At 44.4% G+C, this 21,194-nt stretch overlaps 1 protein-coding gene across 1 annotated transcript in view; it reads right to left on the reverse strand.

The window, feature by feature from the left end:
* The window catches only part of Fam135b (family with sequence similarity 135 member B), a 160,329-nt gene that overhangs the window by 43,835 nt on the left and 95,300 nt on the right, over positions 1-21,194 (reverse strand). The window contains exons 4-7 of the mRNA XM_090339452.1: positions 20,904-21,043; positions 14,567-14,637; positions 9,797-9,970; positions 6,401-6,527 (exon numbers count right to left, since the gene is read on the reverse strand). Of these exons, the coding sequence (XP_090195578.1) occupies positions 6,401-6,527; positions 9,797-9,970; positions 14,567-14,637; positions 20,904-21,043 (512 nt within the window). The remainder of the gene's footprint in view (positions 1-6,400; positions 6,528-9,796; positions 9,971-14,566; positions 14,638-20,903; positions 21,044-21,194) is intronic.

A 21,194-nucleotide genomic window follows, 5' to 3' on the forward strand; every position in this document is an offset into this window, starting at 1 on the left:
GGATCTTGGAAGAGAAGTTCATGAGACTCTTACCTCAAAATTAACCACCAAAAAGCTGGAAGTGGAGCTGAGGCTCAAATGATAGAGTGCCAGCCTTGAGCACAAAAGCTCAGGGAGAGCTCCCAGCCCTGAGGTCAAGCCCTGAGACTGGCACAAAAGAAAAGAAGAGCCAGTCGTCCTCGTGTTTCATCTCTGCCTCATCAAGACCTGCTTGTTCTTCCTCTGGATAGATGTCACTCCTTACCGCCCTTGTCCCCACTGGGATCTGGTTCTGTCCTGGGTCCCCTGGCAGCCTGGAACTTGTTCTCCTCCTTTCTCCAAGTTCAGGCTTCACGAGACACATGGACAGTGCGTACATGCTGGGAGGAGCCACTCGTGCTGTCTCGTGGTATTTAATGTAGTCATGCATTCGCTTCGCCTCTGGCTATAAATTGTTCTTATTAACATTATGTGAAGTTTACTCACATAATGAGCAAGCCTCAGCAATATCCAGCTGGTTCCAAATAACTTAACTATGTCTTCATCAGGGCTAATGTGCGCGCGCGCACACACACACACACACACACACACACACACACACACACACACACACACACATACACACATGCAGAGTGTACAGAGAATGGTAAAATGTGAATACAAAAACTTTCTGGGCAGGAAACTACACTTCATACTGAAGGGAGAAATCGATCAAGAGAAACATATTCAGAAATGACAGAGGCAGTCTCAGTGGAAGTAATCCATGAGAGAAAGGAGGTAAGATGGGGAGACAGGAGATGCCGACGAGGAAGGAGACCAAGACAAACGAGATGAGAGAGATCAGAGGAAAGCTGAGAATGAGCCAGGGACCAGGGACTGAAGAGGAGATAAGGTAAATAGTGGGAGATCTGTCTGGGGTGGGGGAAGAAACAAGACAGATGAAACAGAGTCTCTAATGATATCAATTAATATGTACATATTATAGTTTTAAAAATCTACCCTAAATCAAGACATGGGGTGGCATGAGTACAATCCTGGCACTCAGAAAGCAGAGGCAAGCAGACTGAGTTTGAGGCTAAGATAGGCCAGCCCTCCTCTGGAGTAAACAAACAACAAAATGGCTCCTTAAATATTCCGCTCTGCGCTCCGCGCTGCTGTATAGGTGAATGATTGCTTTCATTGTCACAGCAAGAACACCCCAAAGGAAAAGTACTCTCTGCCTGGAGCCTAGGACCATGTGGAAAGTTGTTCACTGATAAAAAGCTGCTCTGAAGAAATGTGCATTTGACAGACTTCTCCTGCTTGTGTCTATGCTAACTAAATAAGCAACCACGGGTCTGTAAAAGCTTGGCAGACATTCGTCCCTGTCATAACGTACTTAGCAAGGTAGGTGTCAAGGTGGGGATGAATGTCGGAGCTTGGAACCACTCTGCTGGAGGGCATGGCAAACTCCTTTTCCACAGTAGATCTGGCTTTTCTTGTTCCCAGCCTTTGAGATTACCATAAGGCCAACCTAAGTCCTGAGACGAGGCAGGAGGAGAAAGAAGGCAGCCTGGCCAGAGAGCTGCCTGATCCTACTTCCCTGGATTCTCTCCATCTACGCAGCAGCAGTATTTGCTAAGGCTGGATGTGTGTGAGTCTGCCAGCAGGCTTCAAAATAGGACACAGTTTCCATGGGGAGGGTCTCTTATCCTGCACCTACAAAAATGCTGGCACTCCTGGCCTCAGCACCCATGCCCACATAGGCGTCTGTAGCACTGATCTCAAGCCACCCTTGGTTATTGCCAAGCGTGTTCTCATCATTAGAGGTCACTGTCACAATCTTTCTGATCACCACTTGCCTCGGGGATTGTCTCCAGCTTATGCCACCAGTGCCTCTCACTCTGCGAGGTTTCTCAGTGTTGGGCAGTGGTCTTGACATGAGTTTTCCATTGTCACTCTTAAATATCCAAAAACTTGAGACCTGAAAATGCAAATTTGCTCTTCTTCGAAAGGTACGATGGCACTATACACCAGCGGCTCATGCCAGTAATGCTAACTACTCAGGAGGCTGAGATCTGAAGATCATGATTTGAAGCCAGCATGGGCAGAAAAGTCCTCATGAGACTCTTACCTCCAACTGACCACTCAAAAACTGGAAGTAGAGCCATGGCTCTAAGTGGTAGAGCACTAGCCTTGAATCCAAGATCTCAGGAACATTGCCAAGGCCCTGAGTTCAAACCCCACAACCATCAAAGAATACCAAAAAAATAAAATAAAAGGTTTAGTAGTAGAAAAAAAGAGGCTAACTCACAAAACTTCACTAATTAAGAATGGGAAGAAATGAACCACAGAGAATGAGCCATAGAGATTTGGTTAGTGAAATTTCAGATGGTTCATACTAAAACAAGATAACAGACTGGTAAATATAATAGAGATATATAGAAATTATAGAGTGATTTTGCATATAGCTCATATGAAAATTAGTAAAAATTACTGTAGATTAATTACTACTATAGTATATACAATCTATTATAGATTATATCAATTTGTATGAAATAAATTCAATATATTATATTTGAATATGGTTTGGTTCATATGCAAGTCAAAATCCAGCCTTTTTCATGCACTGTTCAGAAACTTGCTATTTATTTAAATGAAAGATTTTGAAAGCCATTTAATTTTAATGGGGGGAGACAGCTGTGCTGTGGGCCACACGCGGGACCCCAGATTCCCACACAAAGAATGCTACGAGCATGTTCCCAGCCACGGAAGTAGACTCAAGGCCAGGGCAATGTGCAAAGGACCCAAAGAAAACAAAGGCGAAAGTGGTGAGAACAAAAGCATGCCTAGGGATTGGTCCATTTCCACTTGGGGAGTCGGCCCTGTGCCTCAGTTTCTGTCCTCTTCACCTGCCCTTTCAGACCCACACCTCCCATAATGTGTGTGGAGGGGCGGTCATGAGTGGAGCTCTGCACACCCACGCTCAGAAAAGAGGGGGGTCAGGATCCCTTTGTGTGGGATCTGTTTAGGACACCAGCAACCTCTCAGTGACATGTGCTCCTCCACCTGGGACCCCTTCCCTGACAAGGGGAAGGCAGGGTGATGAGAGCCATGTCTCAGCTCATTACCGTGAACGCGGTCATCACAGCAGCAAAGGAAGGCTGCCTGGACCTCACTGACACACCACCATCCCGGCATGGCCCTGACCGAGCTGTGTGACTACAGAGACCTCCCTGAACCTCTCTTCGTACTAGCACTTGAATCCCTAAAAAGGAAATATCCAACCTCCTTGGGGAGAGACAGGATTTTCTGGGTCCCTGGACTCTTAATCGTCAATGAGAGCCTAGTGGACCTAGAGGCTTTACGAGAGATCATGGTTTCTTTATGAATCACCTTAGCCACACCACAGCATGGAGCTATTGGGTCTAACATTTCAAGTGTTGCAGTAAGAGCTTTCTTCAGAAGAGATCAATATAGAAATAACTGGCCTCAGTAAAGCAGATATCCTTCCACGGTAAAGAAAGGCCTTAAATATCAGTTGAAGGTCTTGGCAGAAAACAATTGACTTATTCTCTTCCTAACAGCCCCCCCCCAAGAAAATAAAATGGAATGAGTTTTGCCTATAGATCGTCTTACATATAACTCTTTCCTTGGCCCCCTGCCTGCTAGCCTACTCAGAAATGTTTGAAAATCTAGCCTAGAGTTTAAATATCCAGCTTGAACTGCTGCTTTTATAGAGACAGATGAATAGGAGAAAGGGAGGGGGGATGCCTATAGATCCTAAATGCTCTGTTTCCCTGGAGGAATGAGATCAGTATATCATTTTGTGCTTACTGGCTAACTCTCTGTGGTCATGTCGTGGCTACTGAGGTAAAAGTAGCAGAGTCCAGGCCTGAAGGCCTCATCCACTCACCTTCCTATGCCTTGGACAGCCAAGGCCCAGAGAAGGCACGTGGTGGGGCCACAGTCACAGAGCTGGTGAGCACTGAAGCCAAGATCAAAGCTGCACAGAAGGCAGCTCACCAGACTTGCAAGACCACCACTGAGCCGGTGAGGCGACACTGGGTTTCGGGATGCAGATAAATGAAAAGAAAACTAGCAATCCACAGAGGCTTCTCTTGGGGAATCTGAGGACAGGCTGCATGCTCAAGTCCCTTAGGACATGACTTTATTTCATCCTCTCAGCAGCCTGGTGTGGCTGGCATTAGTGTCCTTTGTGAGATAACCTGTGAGTCTAGGAGCATACATAATTCCTACAGTGCAAAGCTGCTGGTTTGAGACAAGAAGCAACACAGCCCCTCGACAACTCTGAAGCTGAAAGTCAAGATGCCAGCAGAGCCCAAGGGGGGAAGCAGAGGGGAGAGGGTCACAGTTCACTCTGTCACCCCTCACCTCCCGGGGATTTGATGTCACCCAGCCCTAGCTCTGTAAACACCAAAGCCAGGAATGCTTATTCTCCACTGGGTGAGACTCGAATCCATGGCTCTTTTGCTTGGCAGCCTCAGCTGGTGGGATGGCACACGGTGGGCATACACTGACTCTATGACCTCTGATGGGACTCATGTGGAAAGTGCACAGGAAAGGGTGAAATCCTGAGAATAACCTATCCAGCCATGGGTTATCCAAATCAAGCCCTTGTACATGCTCTGTCATTTCCAACTTGCAAGAAGGACATCTGCTTTGACATACATAGACCCCCAGAAGGAAAAAAAAAGAGAGAGAAAAAAAGCAACACTACACGAGACCATGGGCCGGCTAAGTCTATTTCTATCATGGTTCTTACACATGCAAGAATCAAGTACCATCCATTTCACACTGGTTGAAACTGACTTTCCCTGGAGCTAAGTTCACTCAATGTCACAGAACTTCATCACAGCAAGCTCTGGAACCCATTCTCTGAGCCACAGCAAGCCAGAGCTCAGGAAGCAGGGCCAGGTACATCATATATCCTCAGGAACAGAGGGCAGGGGCTAACATGATCTACAGTGCCCACTGCCCCACTCTGCCCAGACCCAGGCTCTGCCCTAGCTCAGGATAGCCCTATGTGCCAGTGTTGACATCCATCATTTCACACCAAAATCATGGTGGTTTCAGTGAGGTCTGGCAGGTCTGGCAGGATCAGCAGGAAGCTGGGCATCCCAGCTCCTTCAGGGCAGACAGTTTACCGCAAGTCTCCCCATATGCTGTGGTAGCAGCTCAGGACCTCTGTGTGGGAGACAAGTGTTAAAAATGCTTCAAATGGAGACAGTTATTAACAACCCAGGCCATCACCCAGAAAACAGTCTGAGCTGAACATCCAGCTCACAGAGGAAGGAATCTCGGGACCAGTGTGTGGTGGGATTTTAAAGAAAGATTTGGACAGAGGGGGAGCCAGGCTGTGAGGAGTTTCCAGCAAAGGCAGCTCTCCACGCTATAAGACACAGAGAGTTGGGAACGGTGCCAGGACTATACCACACATCCACTGTGAGAGGACAGACTGCTGCCAGTCTCGAGAATGGAGAGCCATCTCTTCTGGCCCCATGCTGGGCTAGAGCACAGGTAGAAATAGAAATGGAGCCAGGTCATGTCCACAGGTTCCATTCACTCTTCTGTGTCTCCACGACAGCTGAGTGCAGACCTGGAGACTCCCCAGCCTCTGTGATTGGTATGAGCCAATTCCTTATTAGAGGGAAGAAAACCTTCCCGTTGATCCTTCGCTTAGTCCTGAGTGATATAGCCTGGTTATTTCTGTGCAGGCCACGAATGAAGCACATCTCAGATCAGCTTAGGAGAAATGCAGACAGGCAGTCTGCGTATGCTCACAGAAGAGCAAGGACAGCTGAAGGAGCAAAAAGGGCAAGACGGGCATGTTTATTACCCAAGTAATGAGTGCCAGATACTTGGCTAAGATGTTTTCCAGTCACTACAACTTTGGATACACATAACTGTCCATGAGATTATTAACTGTTGGCAATCCACAGCAGGTATGAGAATGGATGCACAGGGAAGAAGCAAATAAAACATGGCATAACATTTAGAAAGCAGGCCTGACTCGACACCAGCAAACTTTCAATGGCACCATAGCGTGTGAGGGAAGTCCCTCTCGCTGTCTCCTGGCCTCCAGAGAAGCACCATGAGTGGAGCCCTGCTCTGTCTGTGGGCCATGCTCTCTGTGGCCCTCACAGGGCTTTTCAAACTCAACTGGCTCAAGAGACATTACAGTGATAAAGAGAAGAGCAATTAGGTAATAAAGGGACAAACTGGACAAATTTCCAAGTGGGAAGAACTGGGAACATTATAACCCTCACAACGACAGACAAATGGACAGATGCTGTCCGGCTCTGCGACGCATCACATAGACCCTGGTGTGCTGGCAGAATCAAAGGAAAGACCCCATGCCCAGCAGTCTCAGAGAGTGAGGTTTGCAGGTGACAGGCTGGTGGCCCCATGCAGACAGTACCTCTGAGGAAGTTGGCTTGCAGTATCCAGCTCCAAACACTAAATTTTCCAGAGAAATAATGGACTGCTCTGGTCCCGCCTCTGGGCCACCTTTCCCAAGCCAGGAGCCTCTTCCAGGACGGGTGAAACTGGAAAAAAGAAGACAGAGAGAGAGAAAGGAAAAGGGAGAAACTGGATGTAAACAAAGCAATGTGGTCATGCTCTCCGTCCCCCCAAAGGGCATTACGGGGGGTCCCCAGGGTGGGTGTGAATGAAGAGTTCCCCCTTATAAGGGTAGAACATGTTGGATGTTATTGACAAGGAAGCCCAATGGATAACTGGCAAGTAAGTTTGAGAGCCAAGGATCATGCACTTAGTGTTGAAAGACATTGAGGCTCAGTGCCAAAGTGGCATTAACCGCAGGGGCAGGCTGAAGGGCTCCTGGCCAGAGGCAAATGGTGGCCTGGTTACACATGCACTGATTCCTGTTTCTGCTCCTACATCAGCTGGAGCAAGCTCCTTCACCCCCACCCCATCCACCATCCCTTTCTAAACAACGCCAGCCACCATGATTCACACAGGAGTTAAGCAGAATGCCAAGACAGTCATAATTGACAAAGGATTCCCAATAATCCGGATTCACTGGGACTATTGTATTCTGGTCCACAGACAAATACACAAATAGTTCTCAGCTCTGTGATTCATCACGATGATCAGCTGACCTAAGGTACCGGCAGCAACCCAAGTTAGAATCCAAGGTTAGGAAAGGTGATGGAATCACATGATTTTTATCTTGAGTTTTAAAATTATGGCATTTTCTATTAAGTATCCTAATGGTTTACTATTATTAATAATAATGTCTTTATCATCATCATCATCACCATCATCATCATCATCATCATCATCATCATCATCATCATCATCATCATCATCAATGTGTGTGTGCCTGAACTGGAGCTTTAACTCAGAGCCTCTTATCTGCTCTCGTCTGGTGTGCTACCAGTTGAGCAAATTCTTCAGTTCCAGTTTATGCTGGTTAACTGGAGATAGGAATCTCTCTAATTTGTCTGCCCAGTCTGGATTGAATGGAAGCCATCTAAGTAGCTAGGAGAGGATCTTAATAACAAATAAATCCAAGTGATGTCACATCACCATAGCTACTCAAGAGAATCCTGGAGGAATTTGATCCAAGGGACTCATGTGTGTGCATGAGCACACACATGTTAATGTTAATGGTACATTTCTGTTTAATCCCATTATCCAAATGGTACTAGTCTTGTGCCACAAGCCAGGCTCGTGGGGTCCTTGGATAAAAAGATGATGGATACAAGGCTATCGCCTCTAGAGGCCATGTTGGTCAAATATCAGGAAGAATGCAAAATGGGTAAACCGAGGCTGGATAAGAAGAGCACTTTATGAAACAAACTGAGTTTTTAAGATGAGTAGTCAGAGATAAAGGAATGAATGACAATAAGGGATCTGCTGAGGTAATGTTTCACTCTCCTCTGTTTCCTCATGGAGTCGTTGTGAGAGTTCTCTGAGATTTGCACACAGACTGTGCCAAATAGCAATGATTTCATAAATGTAGTAACTATGGTAGATAATGTAGCCAATACAACGCCATGCAATACACATATGAATAGATATAAATGTTACATGTGTACATTATATATACATATAACAGCTATAGTTGTTTGTAATACAACTGTTAGCCCACAATATCCTTGAATTCTGGAGATTTGATCAACCACAGACTTCAAATGTAACATGCGTAGCTTTTTTCTTATACTTAGGAAAGTAATTAAACTCTGAAGTACAATAAGCATCATCTATGTACCATACACTGTGTATGGTACCAAGTAACAGATGACAGAATGTACCCTCCAGGGTTAGAAGGTGTACACGGGTTCTAGGCAGACATCACACCACTGTATAGTAGGGCTGTGAGCAGTCACAGATTTTAGTGTCTGTCAGGGGTCTTAGAATCAAGCCACCATCGCCACCCAGCATCAATGAACAACTATGTGATACAGTATAGTCATTTCCTCAATTGTTTTTGTTTTTGATTTTTCTGTATATGGGTTTGGGCTCAGGGCCTGGCTCTTGCTAGGCTGACATTCTACCACTTAGAACACATCTTTAGTCCTGCTTTTCACTGGTGAATTGGAGCTATTGAGATTTTTCTGCCTGGGCCAAGTTCCTCCCAGAATTCAGCATCTTGAGATTCCAGGCTGTGATTTGTTTTGAATTAAGAGTCGAAGTGAGTTTACCATGGAGCTGGAAGATGGATGTAAAAAGAATATTCCCTTAGTTCAGAGAGGACAGATATGGTTATCCAGACAACCAGGCACACTTAGGAGGCAGACTGCAAACCAGTAACTACACACTGGTTATTTACATAAGTGTGACCGTTAGCTAGCTTTCCCAGTGGGACAGGGATCTTTCCAAAGCAACTGTTAGACCCATGTAAGGTTCAAAGTTGGATTCTTTTCTTCAGTTTGTTTCAGTGAAGACTAAGGGTCTTTTGAGGTGACGTTTTCATTTCACTCCTGCGGCATGCTTACCAGATCTAACTGAGGCTCGGAAAACCTTTCCTAGAAAAGCTAATATATGCCCTGTTTGACAGGCATTTCCTACAAACTTCAAGGATTCCCTTTGTTCCAGATACTGGGAGCTAAGGCAGAAACTTCCTGCAGAACCCAGAAAGCGGAAGGCAGATCTATTTTTACTCCATCTGGGGGAAAGTTCCAGCTTGCATGGCAGCTTTTAAAATCCTCTCCTAAAAGCTTGCTGTAGAAAAACTTATGCAGGGGATCCTCTCATCAGATTGAACTCCCTGCTGACATTTCCAAGCTCCCCGAATCTTGGGGAAGATAGCACCAAGACTTCCAATAACAACAGAGTGAACTAGAGGCCTGTGAACAACTTTGTCCTGCCCAGGCTAACTGCTTGCTCAAACATTCAATGCCTTTTTCACACATCATACATCCATTTTCAACTCCTTAAAGCATCATTAATGATGCTGTGCTTTACCCTCCCCAAGTTCTTTTGCATTCTTATCCTTTGGGTAGAGCACAAAGGCCGATTCTTCTAGGAAGACTTACATCAGGTCTTGAGTAGAACAGTTTCTCCCTAGAATGAAATGCACTTGCCATTTCTCAAGTGTTTACCAGTGGTATATACATAGGTAGTCTAGACCAGGGCCTGAAATATGGTAGATGTTATATAAAATTAACCTATTAATGCATGGCTATTAATTTCACAGGCACTGTCTCATTTAATCCTGGAGGAGTCCAAGCCTAATTCTGCCACCTCTGAGATGCAGCCAGCCCTGGCTGACCCTCCGTGAGAGTGCCGGCCCCAGCACCCCTGTGTGAGGAGGTGTCTCCCCGCACCTGCAGGGCCTCAACCTCCATACCTGATCAGGGGCTGCTGGAGTGCCACCAGAGCAGCATGGACGGTCACCGAGATCACCGACAGGTGGAAGTAGTCAAACATGACAGGGACCTGGTGGTGTAGACCCCTCCGCGGGTGGAAGTGCAGGCCAAGCGTACGACTGCTGATCATCGGGGCTCCAGCCACGTCCCTCAGCCTGGAAGGCAAGCGAGGGCGCGGTGGTGAGAGGGAGCCGCGGGTCTCTGCAGTTGGCCACACCAGCCTGCAGGCAGCCTCGCCACACTGGACATGCGTCTTCTGCCTCCATCTGGGAGGAGCTCTGCCCCTAGGATGTATTTGCCCCGTGAGGGGCAAATGAAGAGTCCGAGGCTGTGTGGCAGCTGTGAGCTCAGCTCCACTGTCGCTGGCACCAAGCCCACAACTCAGGGATGCCTACAATGATACCCGGCTCTCCATTCAACGCAGCCCTCCTCTCCCTCCCGCCTTCCTTATGTCCTCCAGGCTCCCACACGGCTCCTGCTACGAGTCGGTGAACCTGCCTTTCTCTTCGAGCTCTGCGTCCCTATGGACAAGGCCTGTGACTAACTAGCTTTGTGAATCCCCACACCTCCACAGCCCCTGGCATACTGTGGAAGTTAGTCAAGAGCATGCCAATGAAGACAAGCAGCTGACTGCTTGCATGGACAGAGCCGTGAATGACTCCCATAGCATAAGGCTAAGACAGGCCGACCCGTTTCTTGGAAGAACCTCTCACATCGACCCGAGCGCTTTGTAACGGCTACGTCCCATCCTACATTACAACAACTGGCAGGAAAGGCCCAGTGGCATATTTGGTTATCAAAAGCAATAGAATCTTCTCTAAATAAAGCCAGAGGCATCTGCCAGCAGGAATCTCGAGCTCTGAAGACTCGTCATGCAAGACCTGCAAGTTGAGTGGGAAAACTACATGGATATATTTCAGGAGTAGAGCGGAGAAGGTTTTCCTTCCTCCACATGTAGGGGAAGAGGGAGGGGACAGGAGAAGAGAAGAGGGACCCAGGCCACACTTCCATAGAAGCATTTTTGCTTATGTGCATACAAACCTCTGGAGACCAGCATCACTACTTCCACAGCTTTCTTTTCCACCAGGACGAAACCTGGGGACGAATGATTGAAGAATCCATACCATGAATCTCATAAATAAATAGATGTTTATAAGTTTAATCCAGACAACACTTTATTGTGACCTCACTCAAAACTGACTTTTCCTGTTCTCTGTAAGACTCTCACATGAGATATTTACTCCATTTATAGAAGAGGAACTAATTAACTTAAGTTCATCAACTTGTTCAAAATTGTGAGATAAAATTGGGGTGATAGAGGAGGTCTTTTTGATCTAGTAGTTCTGAGTTAGTATTTCTTTGAATCTATACACACAATAGCTCCTGGAAGTCACAGAAATATCCATAGAGAATGACCAACAGGATGTTAAGCATATCTCAATCAGACAAGATGAAAAGGTATTAAAAGTGTTAAACCAAATTGGAAAGAATGAAGGAGAATGAAGAAAACCAGACACAGTCTTCTGAACTCAGAAGTGGAGAGAGCACATACACAGAGATCAAGTTCAGTTTCAGGTGCGTGCGTGAGTGCATGCATGTGTGTGTGTGCGCGCGCGCGCGTGCGTGCGTGCATGCGTGTGTGTGTGTACTTGGAGGATAAAGCAGATAGCATTGAAAGGAGATACCTAGATTCTTGCAAAGTAACTGAAGCAAACTAAAAATAATAAAATGAAAATTAAACAAGAAAAATCCTGTTCACAGGGAGAAAATTCCTGTATGTGATCTGGAGATAGTTAAGGTGAGATCTCTTCTTAACTGAAGAGAATATTTTCTGGATATTCACAAGGAATACATCTGAGATCAATCAAGGGTAAGAAAGAATTTCCTATGTGTCCCAACTACTCAGGCATAGAAATGGATACATTGGAGAGGAACAAATTTCTGGTCTTGTGTGAGTAGGTGTTGATATAGAACAGAAAGGGAAAATGCTAGAACCAAGTTGTTCCAGACTGGTGTCATACTGATTTCGAAGCTAGACTCTGCTTTGCCGTGGGTAGGGGGTCTGTCCTATGCATGCGACATGTTTGAAGCATCTTTGGTCTCTATCCACTAGAAGGCAGAACTATCCCCATTGTCACATGACTACAGTCCCATGGGGGCACTGCCACCCTTTTGAGGGAGGCTGGGTGAGACTAATGTCAGGAGCCTTTCAGCCTGGCATTAGATGCTGGTCTTCTGCACTCTGTGACTTTTGGGTTGTTTTCTACTCAGTGCCTAAGGTGCTGGCTGGCCAGAGCAATGCTTCAAAGCTTAATGCCTACCCCCGGGATGTACTCCATATGCCTTATCATCTCCAAACCCAATTTATGAAAATGAAAAAAATATGGCATTTCCAATCTTCCCAGCCTCTGGCTTCCTGTTTTTCTCAGATAATCTTATGCTGCACGAAAGGCCCCGCTCTGCTTGTTATTAAGTGCTTTGTGTTATAGAAAGGAAACAACACATCGAGGCCCTACATCTAATAAGCCATATGGATAAAGAAGTCATTTATCTAGCAGAATGTGCATTGCCTACACACACACACACACACACACACACACACACACACACACAGAGTTTCTCTTCATCTTCATAACAGACCTATTAAGTGATCTTTATTTCATAAACAAGGCTACTAAGATTTGGAAAAATACAGGCATTTTCTCTACACCAGTGGATGAAGGATTAGCCTAACATGCTGCATTTTATACAGTTTGATAGGGCTAATTTCATATATTTAGGCTCTCCCATAAGTCCCACTTTTTGCTAGCAAGAAAGTCTCAGTAACAGTGTCCTCTATGACTTACCATTCAAGCTCTTTAAGTAGTCTATAATTTCTAATATAAGTCTGAAAGCATTGGCAGGGTTAGCTGGCTCATAGGAAGTGTCTGTCATGGGGCTATGGACAAAATCCTCTGAATGAACTTGGCATAAGGATATAGGACCTGATTGGGTTTTGGGAAGGGTAATGAAAGAGATTCGTTGCACAGGCATCATGAAAGTAATGGAGTCACAGGTGTGGATTTAGGGTGCATAGATGGGATTTCTTAGCCTCTATCATCTCACCGAGGGAGAAGCTGTGCGGTGGAAGAAGCAGGTATCCAGAGAGCTCATGGTAAGTTCAAGAGGGAGCAATGGAGGGCACTGAGTCTAGATACAGGATCAGGACCCTGGACAGCTCATCCCCCCATCCAGTGAGACAGCACCACCATCCACACTTTTAACTCCTGTCTACTCTCAATATCCCATCCCCATCGTGTGTCTGATACCTCCACAGAGATCCTTCTTTGATTCCAATCCTTTCTGACTCAATTCTTCATGCTGTAACCCCATATGCACAACAATTACAAAGACTACAGGGTTGGGACAATCCCCGAGAAGTACAAAAAAGTCCTCAGAAGGACTCTCGACTGCAAAGGTTTGGGCGAATTAGTTCATTGGCTTCCAGGTTTGCTATTTTCCAAAAGGAAGAAGGAAGAGGTTTTAGAAATGTGGCATAGAGGTAGGTTCATTTTTATAGAGCAGTGGCCAAGGCATGTTGAGATTCTGCTGTAAAAATGGAGGTAAAATATATTTTGCCTCTCTTCTTACAAGGAAGAGAATCCTCAGCTGCTTAGAGCTGTGGGAAGACAGGTCCTATCCCTCAGTGGTCCTGACCACACCACAGTGGGGGGTGGGAAAGCCGGGGAAGATGAATATGAACTTGAAGGAAGAGGTTCCCCAAAAATGTGGGAAGGATTTGCATGACTACATCTTCCATGGTCACATCATAGGTTTTCTGGGGCAGTATCTGTGTCAGCACTCCTCCAAGACCCAAGTTACCTGGCCATGAAAGGCTTCACCATGTCAGAAAACTATAAGGCGAGGGCTGAGTGAGGATGGGGTGTGGCTAATGCATACATCTACAAGGACTTCACAAGGATATCCTAAGGGTGACTGCACACCTACCAGCTAAGGCCCCTGCTTATCTACTGATAACCAACCAATGAAGTTTTCCAACACTCTCCACTTCTTCCCCCTCCTCACTGTGCCTGACTCAAAAACAGCAGCACAGAAGAAAGCTGGGAAAGGAATACAAAGTCCCCCAGTGTTTTACCTTTTCTGCACTGGAAAGAAATTTCAGGCTCCAAGGAGAATTGACACAAATGAAGAAACTATAAAACTGAACAAGAGGTGGGAGTCTGGGAATCATACATGATGCCTAAGAAAAAGATGGCTTATCTATTTCTTGAAAGAATGTAGAGAAATGGTTTTCAACCCAGGCAAGGAGGAAGAGGCCACAGAAAAACCTGAAGGAAGCAGTGAAGAGAAAAAAAAGGAACTGCCTCCTGCTTATTTCATCATCAGGTTATTCATAAATGGATTTTCAGTTTTCAGAGAGTTGAAATATAATAGCCGACATTCAATACAAAGATGACAACTCACGGTATAACTTCCTCTCATTCAGAAGGTGCTTTGATTCTTGTAGCCTACCTTGTGTTCAAAAAGTCAGAAAGCGGGAGCCATCTGTGTATGGGACAACAGCTTCTGCCTCAAACGCACAGTTCAAGGTCTCAGGCCGACACTCTCAGCCCAAGCTCCTGGTCACCACTGTCTATGGAGGGATGTAGGAACTGGGTGTCTCTGGCCATTCTGACGCCCATGGCCCGTGAGAGGGAAGTGCTGGAGGAAGTTACTAGCTACCACAACTCAGGGATTTACACAACACTCACTGCTCCTCGCTGTCTGTGAAGTGCAGGTCCACCTTGAGCTGAAACTCTACTTCATTCAGTGCATCCTCCACCTGCAAGAGAAATGAAGTCCAAGGGAGGTTAGCAGCTGACTCCTGTCTAAATGAAGCATTGAGCGTCTATTGCCCAAAGAAGAGAAACAGAAATATCAGCAGAAAAATCAATGTCGCTTGGGCTTAAGGCAGATCTGCTGTGCAGGCTCCATGCATTTCTGGATGAGCAGGATACCTGACAATATTGCTTGGCAAGTGGAAGCAAAGGATTTATGCAACCCTTTGGGGAAAAGCCTATTTTCAAAAACTATTAAACAAACATCATTATTTTAGGAATCTGAAAGTTTTGTTTCTCAAATAAACGTTTGATCTGGAATTCTCTTAGGAATAAGTGGCCCATAGCCCCTTCTCAAGGAAGGAAGCAGCCACAGAGCCTAAGTTATCCAACAGTGGACTGAAATCAAAGAGAAAAAGCTGCCTCTGACCCTCAGGTGCCATCACTCCACGGGCATTCTCATACACGGAAGAGGAAGTTGACAAGAAAATTAAGTCATTTCCAAGTTGGATCAAGTTTATAAGAAAGCAAGTCTCTTTAATTTTTTTATTGTAATTAGTAAAAGGGTTACATGATATTTGCCAGATAGAAGGTGCATTAATTCACATACATTGATACCCTTTCACATGTCTTGGTACCCGTATCCCTCCCCCCCACACCCCCCACCCGTCTTGGTTTTCCCCCCTTCCCTATCTCTCTTTAATTTTTGTCTTGGAGTTTTGGCTTTTCTCTTTGTCTTGGAATTCATTACATTTAATTATTTGTGATACAAGAATTTCCCCTTAAATATTTCATGTCTTTTCACCATTAGCTTTAAAATAAATGGAAAACAAAACATGGTCTGTACTTTCCACATACACCTGAAGATGGTGTCATAGTACCTCATTTGTTCTCATATTCAGGGAAATTGGCATGCTAAGTGTCAGGTTTCACTCTTCTCTATAATTCACACTCTTTCCTTTCCTGTCTTAGCACTTGATACTCCCAGTTACCATGATTTTTCTTTTCAGATTTGTAGTCTGAAGGCCCATGAGTCAAATGTCACCTGCAAGGATATTTTGTCTAATCTCTGGTATATTTTTAATGTATTTTTAGCAAATTTCAAACACTTAAAATTCAGGAGAGTTTTATATTGGTATTACTGGTATAATAGCATCTTGTGGAGTGAAAAACATCTGGATCTGTCAATACAAGACTAGTGTTTGCTAGCTCCACTCAGATCAGGCAATTCTTGAATCTGACAGTCACACAAAATAACCATCTGGTCTACCTTATTATTTTCTTAACAGATGTCTCCACTAATCTGTGCATCATTAGCAGGGCCTTGGGACTTTGCTTAGCCTTAATCTGGGTATCGCCGAGGGAAACATTGCTCTTTGCTCACTGTAGACCTCACGTTCAGGACTAGGTCCTGTTGCACAGAAAATGTTAATGCATTTTTATTAATAAAACTCTTCCTAATCCTTTTATTGGCTGCTCTTTCTTTTCAAGAATGTGCTCATCCTTCAGGAATGAAAATCTCTTATCAAAAAGCTTCTTTGAAAATGTCTTCCTAGTTAATCACAATTCAGGCAGAGACATATGGATGAAATTTATCTTTAGGTCCTCGGGGTTTAAAATTTGTTGTTTAAAAAAAGTCTTAAAAGTTAACGTTTTTCTGAAAGCAAGTACTATAAATAACTTCCTCTTAGCTTTGTTTTGCATAATCACATATTTCACTTCCTTCACACAAGGAAAGTTAGCACAACCTCTTGCCACCAGTTTCTTAGAAATACAACTGACAAAGAAAGTTCCCCCAAGCATCTTCCAAAAACATATTTGTCTGGAGAATGAGAACTAACTGTGAGTCTGAACTTTCCTATAGTTCCCTAGGAACCATGGCTACTTAGATCCTGGCTGTGACTTCCCCAATGTCTCTGTTAATCTTGAGTTCAAGATTTTCTAGAAAGGAGTCACTGACATTTCTGACCATACATTCCATGACTGGTTGATTACCTGCTCCTCCCTCCAAACATGCACATTCATGCACACGCACACACATACACATACACATACACACACACATTATTCTGTCTTATTTCAGAATAAAGATAGATATCCTCTACTTCTGTTTTATTCACCAGGAAAGATCTTTATATCACAGGGAAAATTTAAACTAAAAATTAACATTCATAAAAGTATTACTTATAACCGCAACTTCTTCATACATCATCTTTATAATAACAATAAATATTTTTAATGAAAGAATTACCATTTGCTAGACAAAAAGCTAGCATTGTTATATACTACCATCATAGATACAGATAAAATTATGAATAAAGACATTTTTTCTCTTGTTTTAAATAAGGAATCTAAGACCTCATGTGGCAAAGTCCCAATCTCAAGCTCCAATACTAACCTTTTCCCTGTGCTAGACTCTGCTTCACAGTCTGTGTATTTCTGGCTCAGTTCTATGGTCAAGTCTTTGTCTCAGATCATACATTACTCCAATATCCCAGTGTCTGTCATCGTCTCCTACCTCCTTTCCTTGACTCCCACCCTTCATATGACTTTTTCTAACATCAGAATGCAGAAAGTAAAATTCTCCTTCCTACCCTGAGTCAGTCTCTCCAGCTTTTCCCACATGTAAAACAGTATCACTATACTTATAGTGATTTGAATAATTTTGTGAGTGCGTGAGCTACATAGGAAAGCATATATGAAGACTTTACAATTCTACAAAACAATGTGAATAGTCGTTGTTGCTATTATTTCCACTTTTCTACTGAAGGTGGAATACCATGCAGCCTTATTACCTACACACTCCTCAGAAACTCCTGTCAGCCTTAAAGTGCCTCAGATGGATTCCAAATCTTCATATCCTCAACCATAAAACGAGACTAATAGATGTTTATCAAAATGAACTCCAAGAAATGGAAATGAGGTTTCATGTTGTTTCGCTCCTTGTTTATTTTTCCTCGTGGGTTGCAGTCTTTATTCCTGTACCTTTTGTCTTAGAGGTAAATTTATCTGATGGGAAGGTGAAGTGGGAGCATAGAAATGGTGCGACAAAGGATGAGCAGATGCATCAGTGACACTCACTAGACACTAGGTTGAAAATGAACTATATAACGTATGAGGGAGAGGAAAACAGAAAATGAAGAAAGAGGTGACACTGTGCAAAAAGAAATATACTGGTAACCTGACTTATGTAACTGTAACCCCTCTGTATATCACCTTTCTACTAAAATAAAAACAAACAAAAAACCCTCACCTCATAATATTATGACCATGACTCAAAAAGAAATGATCACACACAATGCCAGCCACCCCAGCACCTGCCTGAGAAGTGGAAGATACTATTAGTGTTTTACTGTTCACCATGATTAATATAGCTCAGCTGAGCCCCTGTCACGCTCCAGCAGAACCGTGCTCCACCCCACTGCCCTGGACTCACAATCTCTTTGGCCATTTCATAAGCCTCACACTCCATCAACTTCCATCACTTACATCAACTCACCGCCGTGTGGAATCATCCATCTCTTAGGCTTAACTGGGAACCCAACTGTAGGAGCATTCTTCCTCCCACACATCTCTCTCTTTTGCTCACTTCACTTCAGATTGCCTGCCTGTATCTCTGTCGTGATACATACCGACAACTCTCAGCTACAACAGTAGCAGATGCCTTCACCAGGCCTCAGCCTCCTTCCTCAGACTCGTACCTAAATGAATGTTGTTAACCCCAGGTCTCTGAATTTGGCTGTGCCTTTTATTGGACAAGGCACTCATGTGGCCTTCAGCAAGGCCTCCTTGCTGTGCCCTCAGCAGTCCTTTCTAGGACCCTGAGGGCATTCCTTCTCATGCAGTGAGGGTTTCTTCCCCAGATCTTCCTGCTACATTTCTTCTTGCTAGTGCACGAATATCCTCTATTTCATAAGCACTCAACAGCTTTCTGTAGAAACCCTACTGTAGCCCAATGAGCCAAACTCTTAGCCCAAGCCCCACCTCACATCCTCTGTCTGAACCACTAGGTCATGTAGTAGGTCAACAATCTTGGCACAGAAGACTGTTGCAAGATGTGGGCAGATCAAGGGATGTCACTCTGGGAAGACATGTTTTTCATGTGTACCCTTTGTAATCTTGTTCACAGAATAAAGCTTTTTTTCCACGCAATCATTCTTCTTCATGAGAACAGTAAACATCTTTTGGTTAATTATTTTATCTTTTTCACTTTGGCTGCTGGGAGATGACCATTCAATGTGTGGGTCACTATTAGCCAATACCCAGGGGATATTTCTGCATTCTATTCTGCTATAATTACTCTAGACTTGCCTTGCCTTGCCTTACCTTTTGTCTTCTCTACCTCATTCTATTACTGTTCTTTTCCTTTAAGTATTCTATGTATTCTGTCAGCCTTCTCAAATCTGCAGGGGAATTATACTGAATACATAAAATACCTTCTCTCCTTCCAAACTCATCTTTCCATCATTGTTTATTCAAGCCTTTCTTTGTAGTCTTTATCGATTGACTTTTCTTTGTGGTCAGCTCTTCCATTCACCTGCTGCCTAACAGCAGCTCCATGCTTACTGGATAAATGCCCATTTTGTAAATGTTTGTGATTCACAATGATAACAAAATACATTTGCAACCATGCTTCCTGGCCATTGGATTATAAACAGTTCTTTGGTTGCCATGGACAGATAGCTCTGCATTGGAAATGAGCCAGTATCTTACATAAAATTACAGTTTCTTTAACAGACATATCCAGTTAGTTTTAATTGCCATTGGTTTGGACATAATGGTTAGTTGTATTATTGTCCACTGCCATGTCTCTTACTGCTTACACAATAAATGATTAGCTTATAGCGATTACTAGTTTGACATGAAGAAGGAAATAATAGATCCTCTGATATAAACTTCAGGCTTGACCTCAAAAGGTGTTTAGATCTCACAAGGTCAGACTGTTAAGGGCAAGAACAAGACCTGGATAGAATTAAAATGGAACAGTGGCAGAATACCAGACATACTGAACTGCACCAGGAATATTCTCTTGCTCACTAGTTTTTACCTCCAGCACACAATATACACATACCAGGTATTTAATAAACCTTAATAAAATGAGAGTTTTGATACATGGATTAATGAAGATTGAGTGATACCTTTTATTCTTCACCCAGGAGAACCTGTATACTACTTAAATCATAGAAGATATAGACCCCCCCCAAAAAATCTATGGGATGAAATGAGCAAAAGAGAAGAAATACTCAGTAAGCATTCGACACACCACCTGGGGAATATGAATGGAAGGGCTCTAATTGAATTTTCCTAGATTAGATGCTCTTTCACACCAGGAATGATCTTCCACCAGGAAACCTTAAGCTGAAGTGTGTGAGCAGGGACTGAGGTGGGAGCTAGGGAAAGGAGCAGCACTTTAGACTGCCCTCTGAGGCTCTGGGTGTCGTTCGTGTCAATCCTCTTTCACTCCTGTCCTTTTCCTTTCCTGGCCTGCCAGCACGTGATCTGAAAGCCAGCTCCTTTGGGAAACAGTGGATGCATGCCAACCTTGCCAGCTCAGGCTCATTTTGCCCTCCTTCGAGTCTTTGAATTCCTTCTCATACGCATGGAGTATATATAGTGCCTAGCATGGACTGACACATTTGCTTTCTTTTCTTTTTTGCCAGTCCTAGGGACTGAACTCAGGGGCTGAGCACTGTCCTTGGGATTTCTCAAGGCTAGAGCCCTTCCACTTGAGCCACATCACCACTTCCAGCTTTTTCTATCTATGTGGTACCTAGGAATCGAACCCAGGTCTTTGTGCATGCTAGGCAAGCACTCTACCACTAGGCCAAACTCCCAGCTCCTGGGAGTTTTGAGCTTTCTTGCTCAACTACTAATCCCTGGGAAGTGTAGGCCTTGTTGCCTTCTTCAATCCAGTCTCATTTTCCAGGGCCTAGCTCAAGGCACTGCACCAAGGAGATGCACAGAAAGATTTGCTGCCAGATTTATGGACAGTCCCTGAACAGATGCATACATGGGCAAGTGGGGAGTGAGTGTGAGAGATGGTAAGTTAGTCCCACTATCTTGGGACATCATAGAATGAGCAAGTGTGTGAATGGAAGGATGAGTAAAACAAAATGAATGAATGCATAAGTAAATGTACAAATTCTCCAACTCACAAATCCTTGTCTATGAAAATTCAGCTTCAATCTTTACCTTCTCCATCAGTCTCCACTTACCTCAGCATGAGAGGGAATGGTTGCCCACTGTTCCTGACAGGGGAGCCATGACTTACCCTTTCCCCGTCTAAGAGCAGATGGGCTCGGAAGAGGACGGCGTCGTTGATGGGTACTTCTTCATTCCTGTACAGGATCTGGAAGACACGGCTGCAGACAGTGCTCTCGTTCACACAGGCTGAGTTCACACTGCTGCTCTCTGCGAAACAAGAACCAGCAAAAGTCCATGATCCTCATCCCCCCAGTGCCACCAGGGGTCTGTGCGATCTTACCAAAGCCATGACCAGAAACATCGCTAATACTTCCAAAGCTTACCGCTTAACAGAGAGTACCATGTCAAGACTGAGGCT

This window comes from Megascapheus bottae, chromosome 9 (genome assembly GCF_031878675.1).
Source record: "Megascapheus bottae isolate mThoBot1 chromosome 9, mThoBot2.hap1, whole genome shotgun sequence".
NCBI lineage: Eukaryota > Metazoa > Chordata > Mammalia > Rodentia > Geomyidae > Megascapheus > Megascapheus bottae.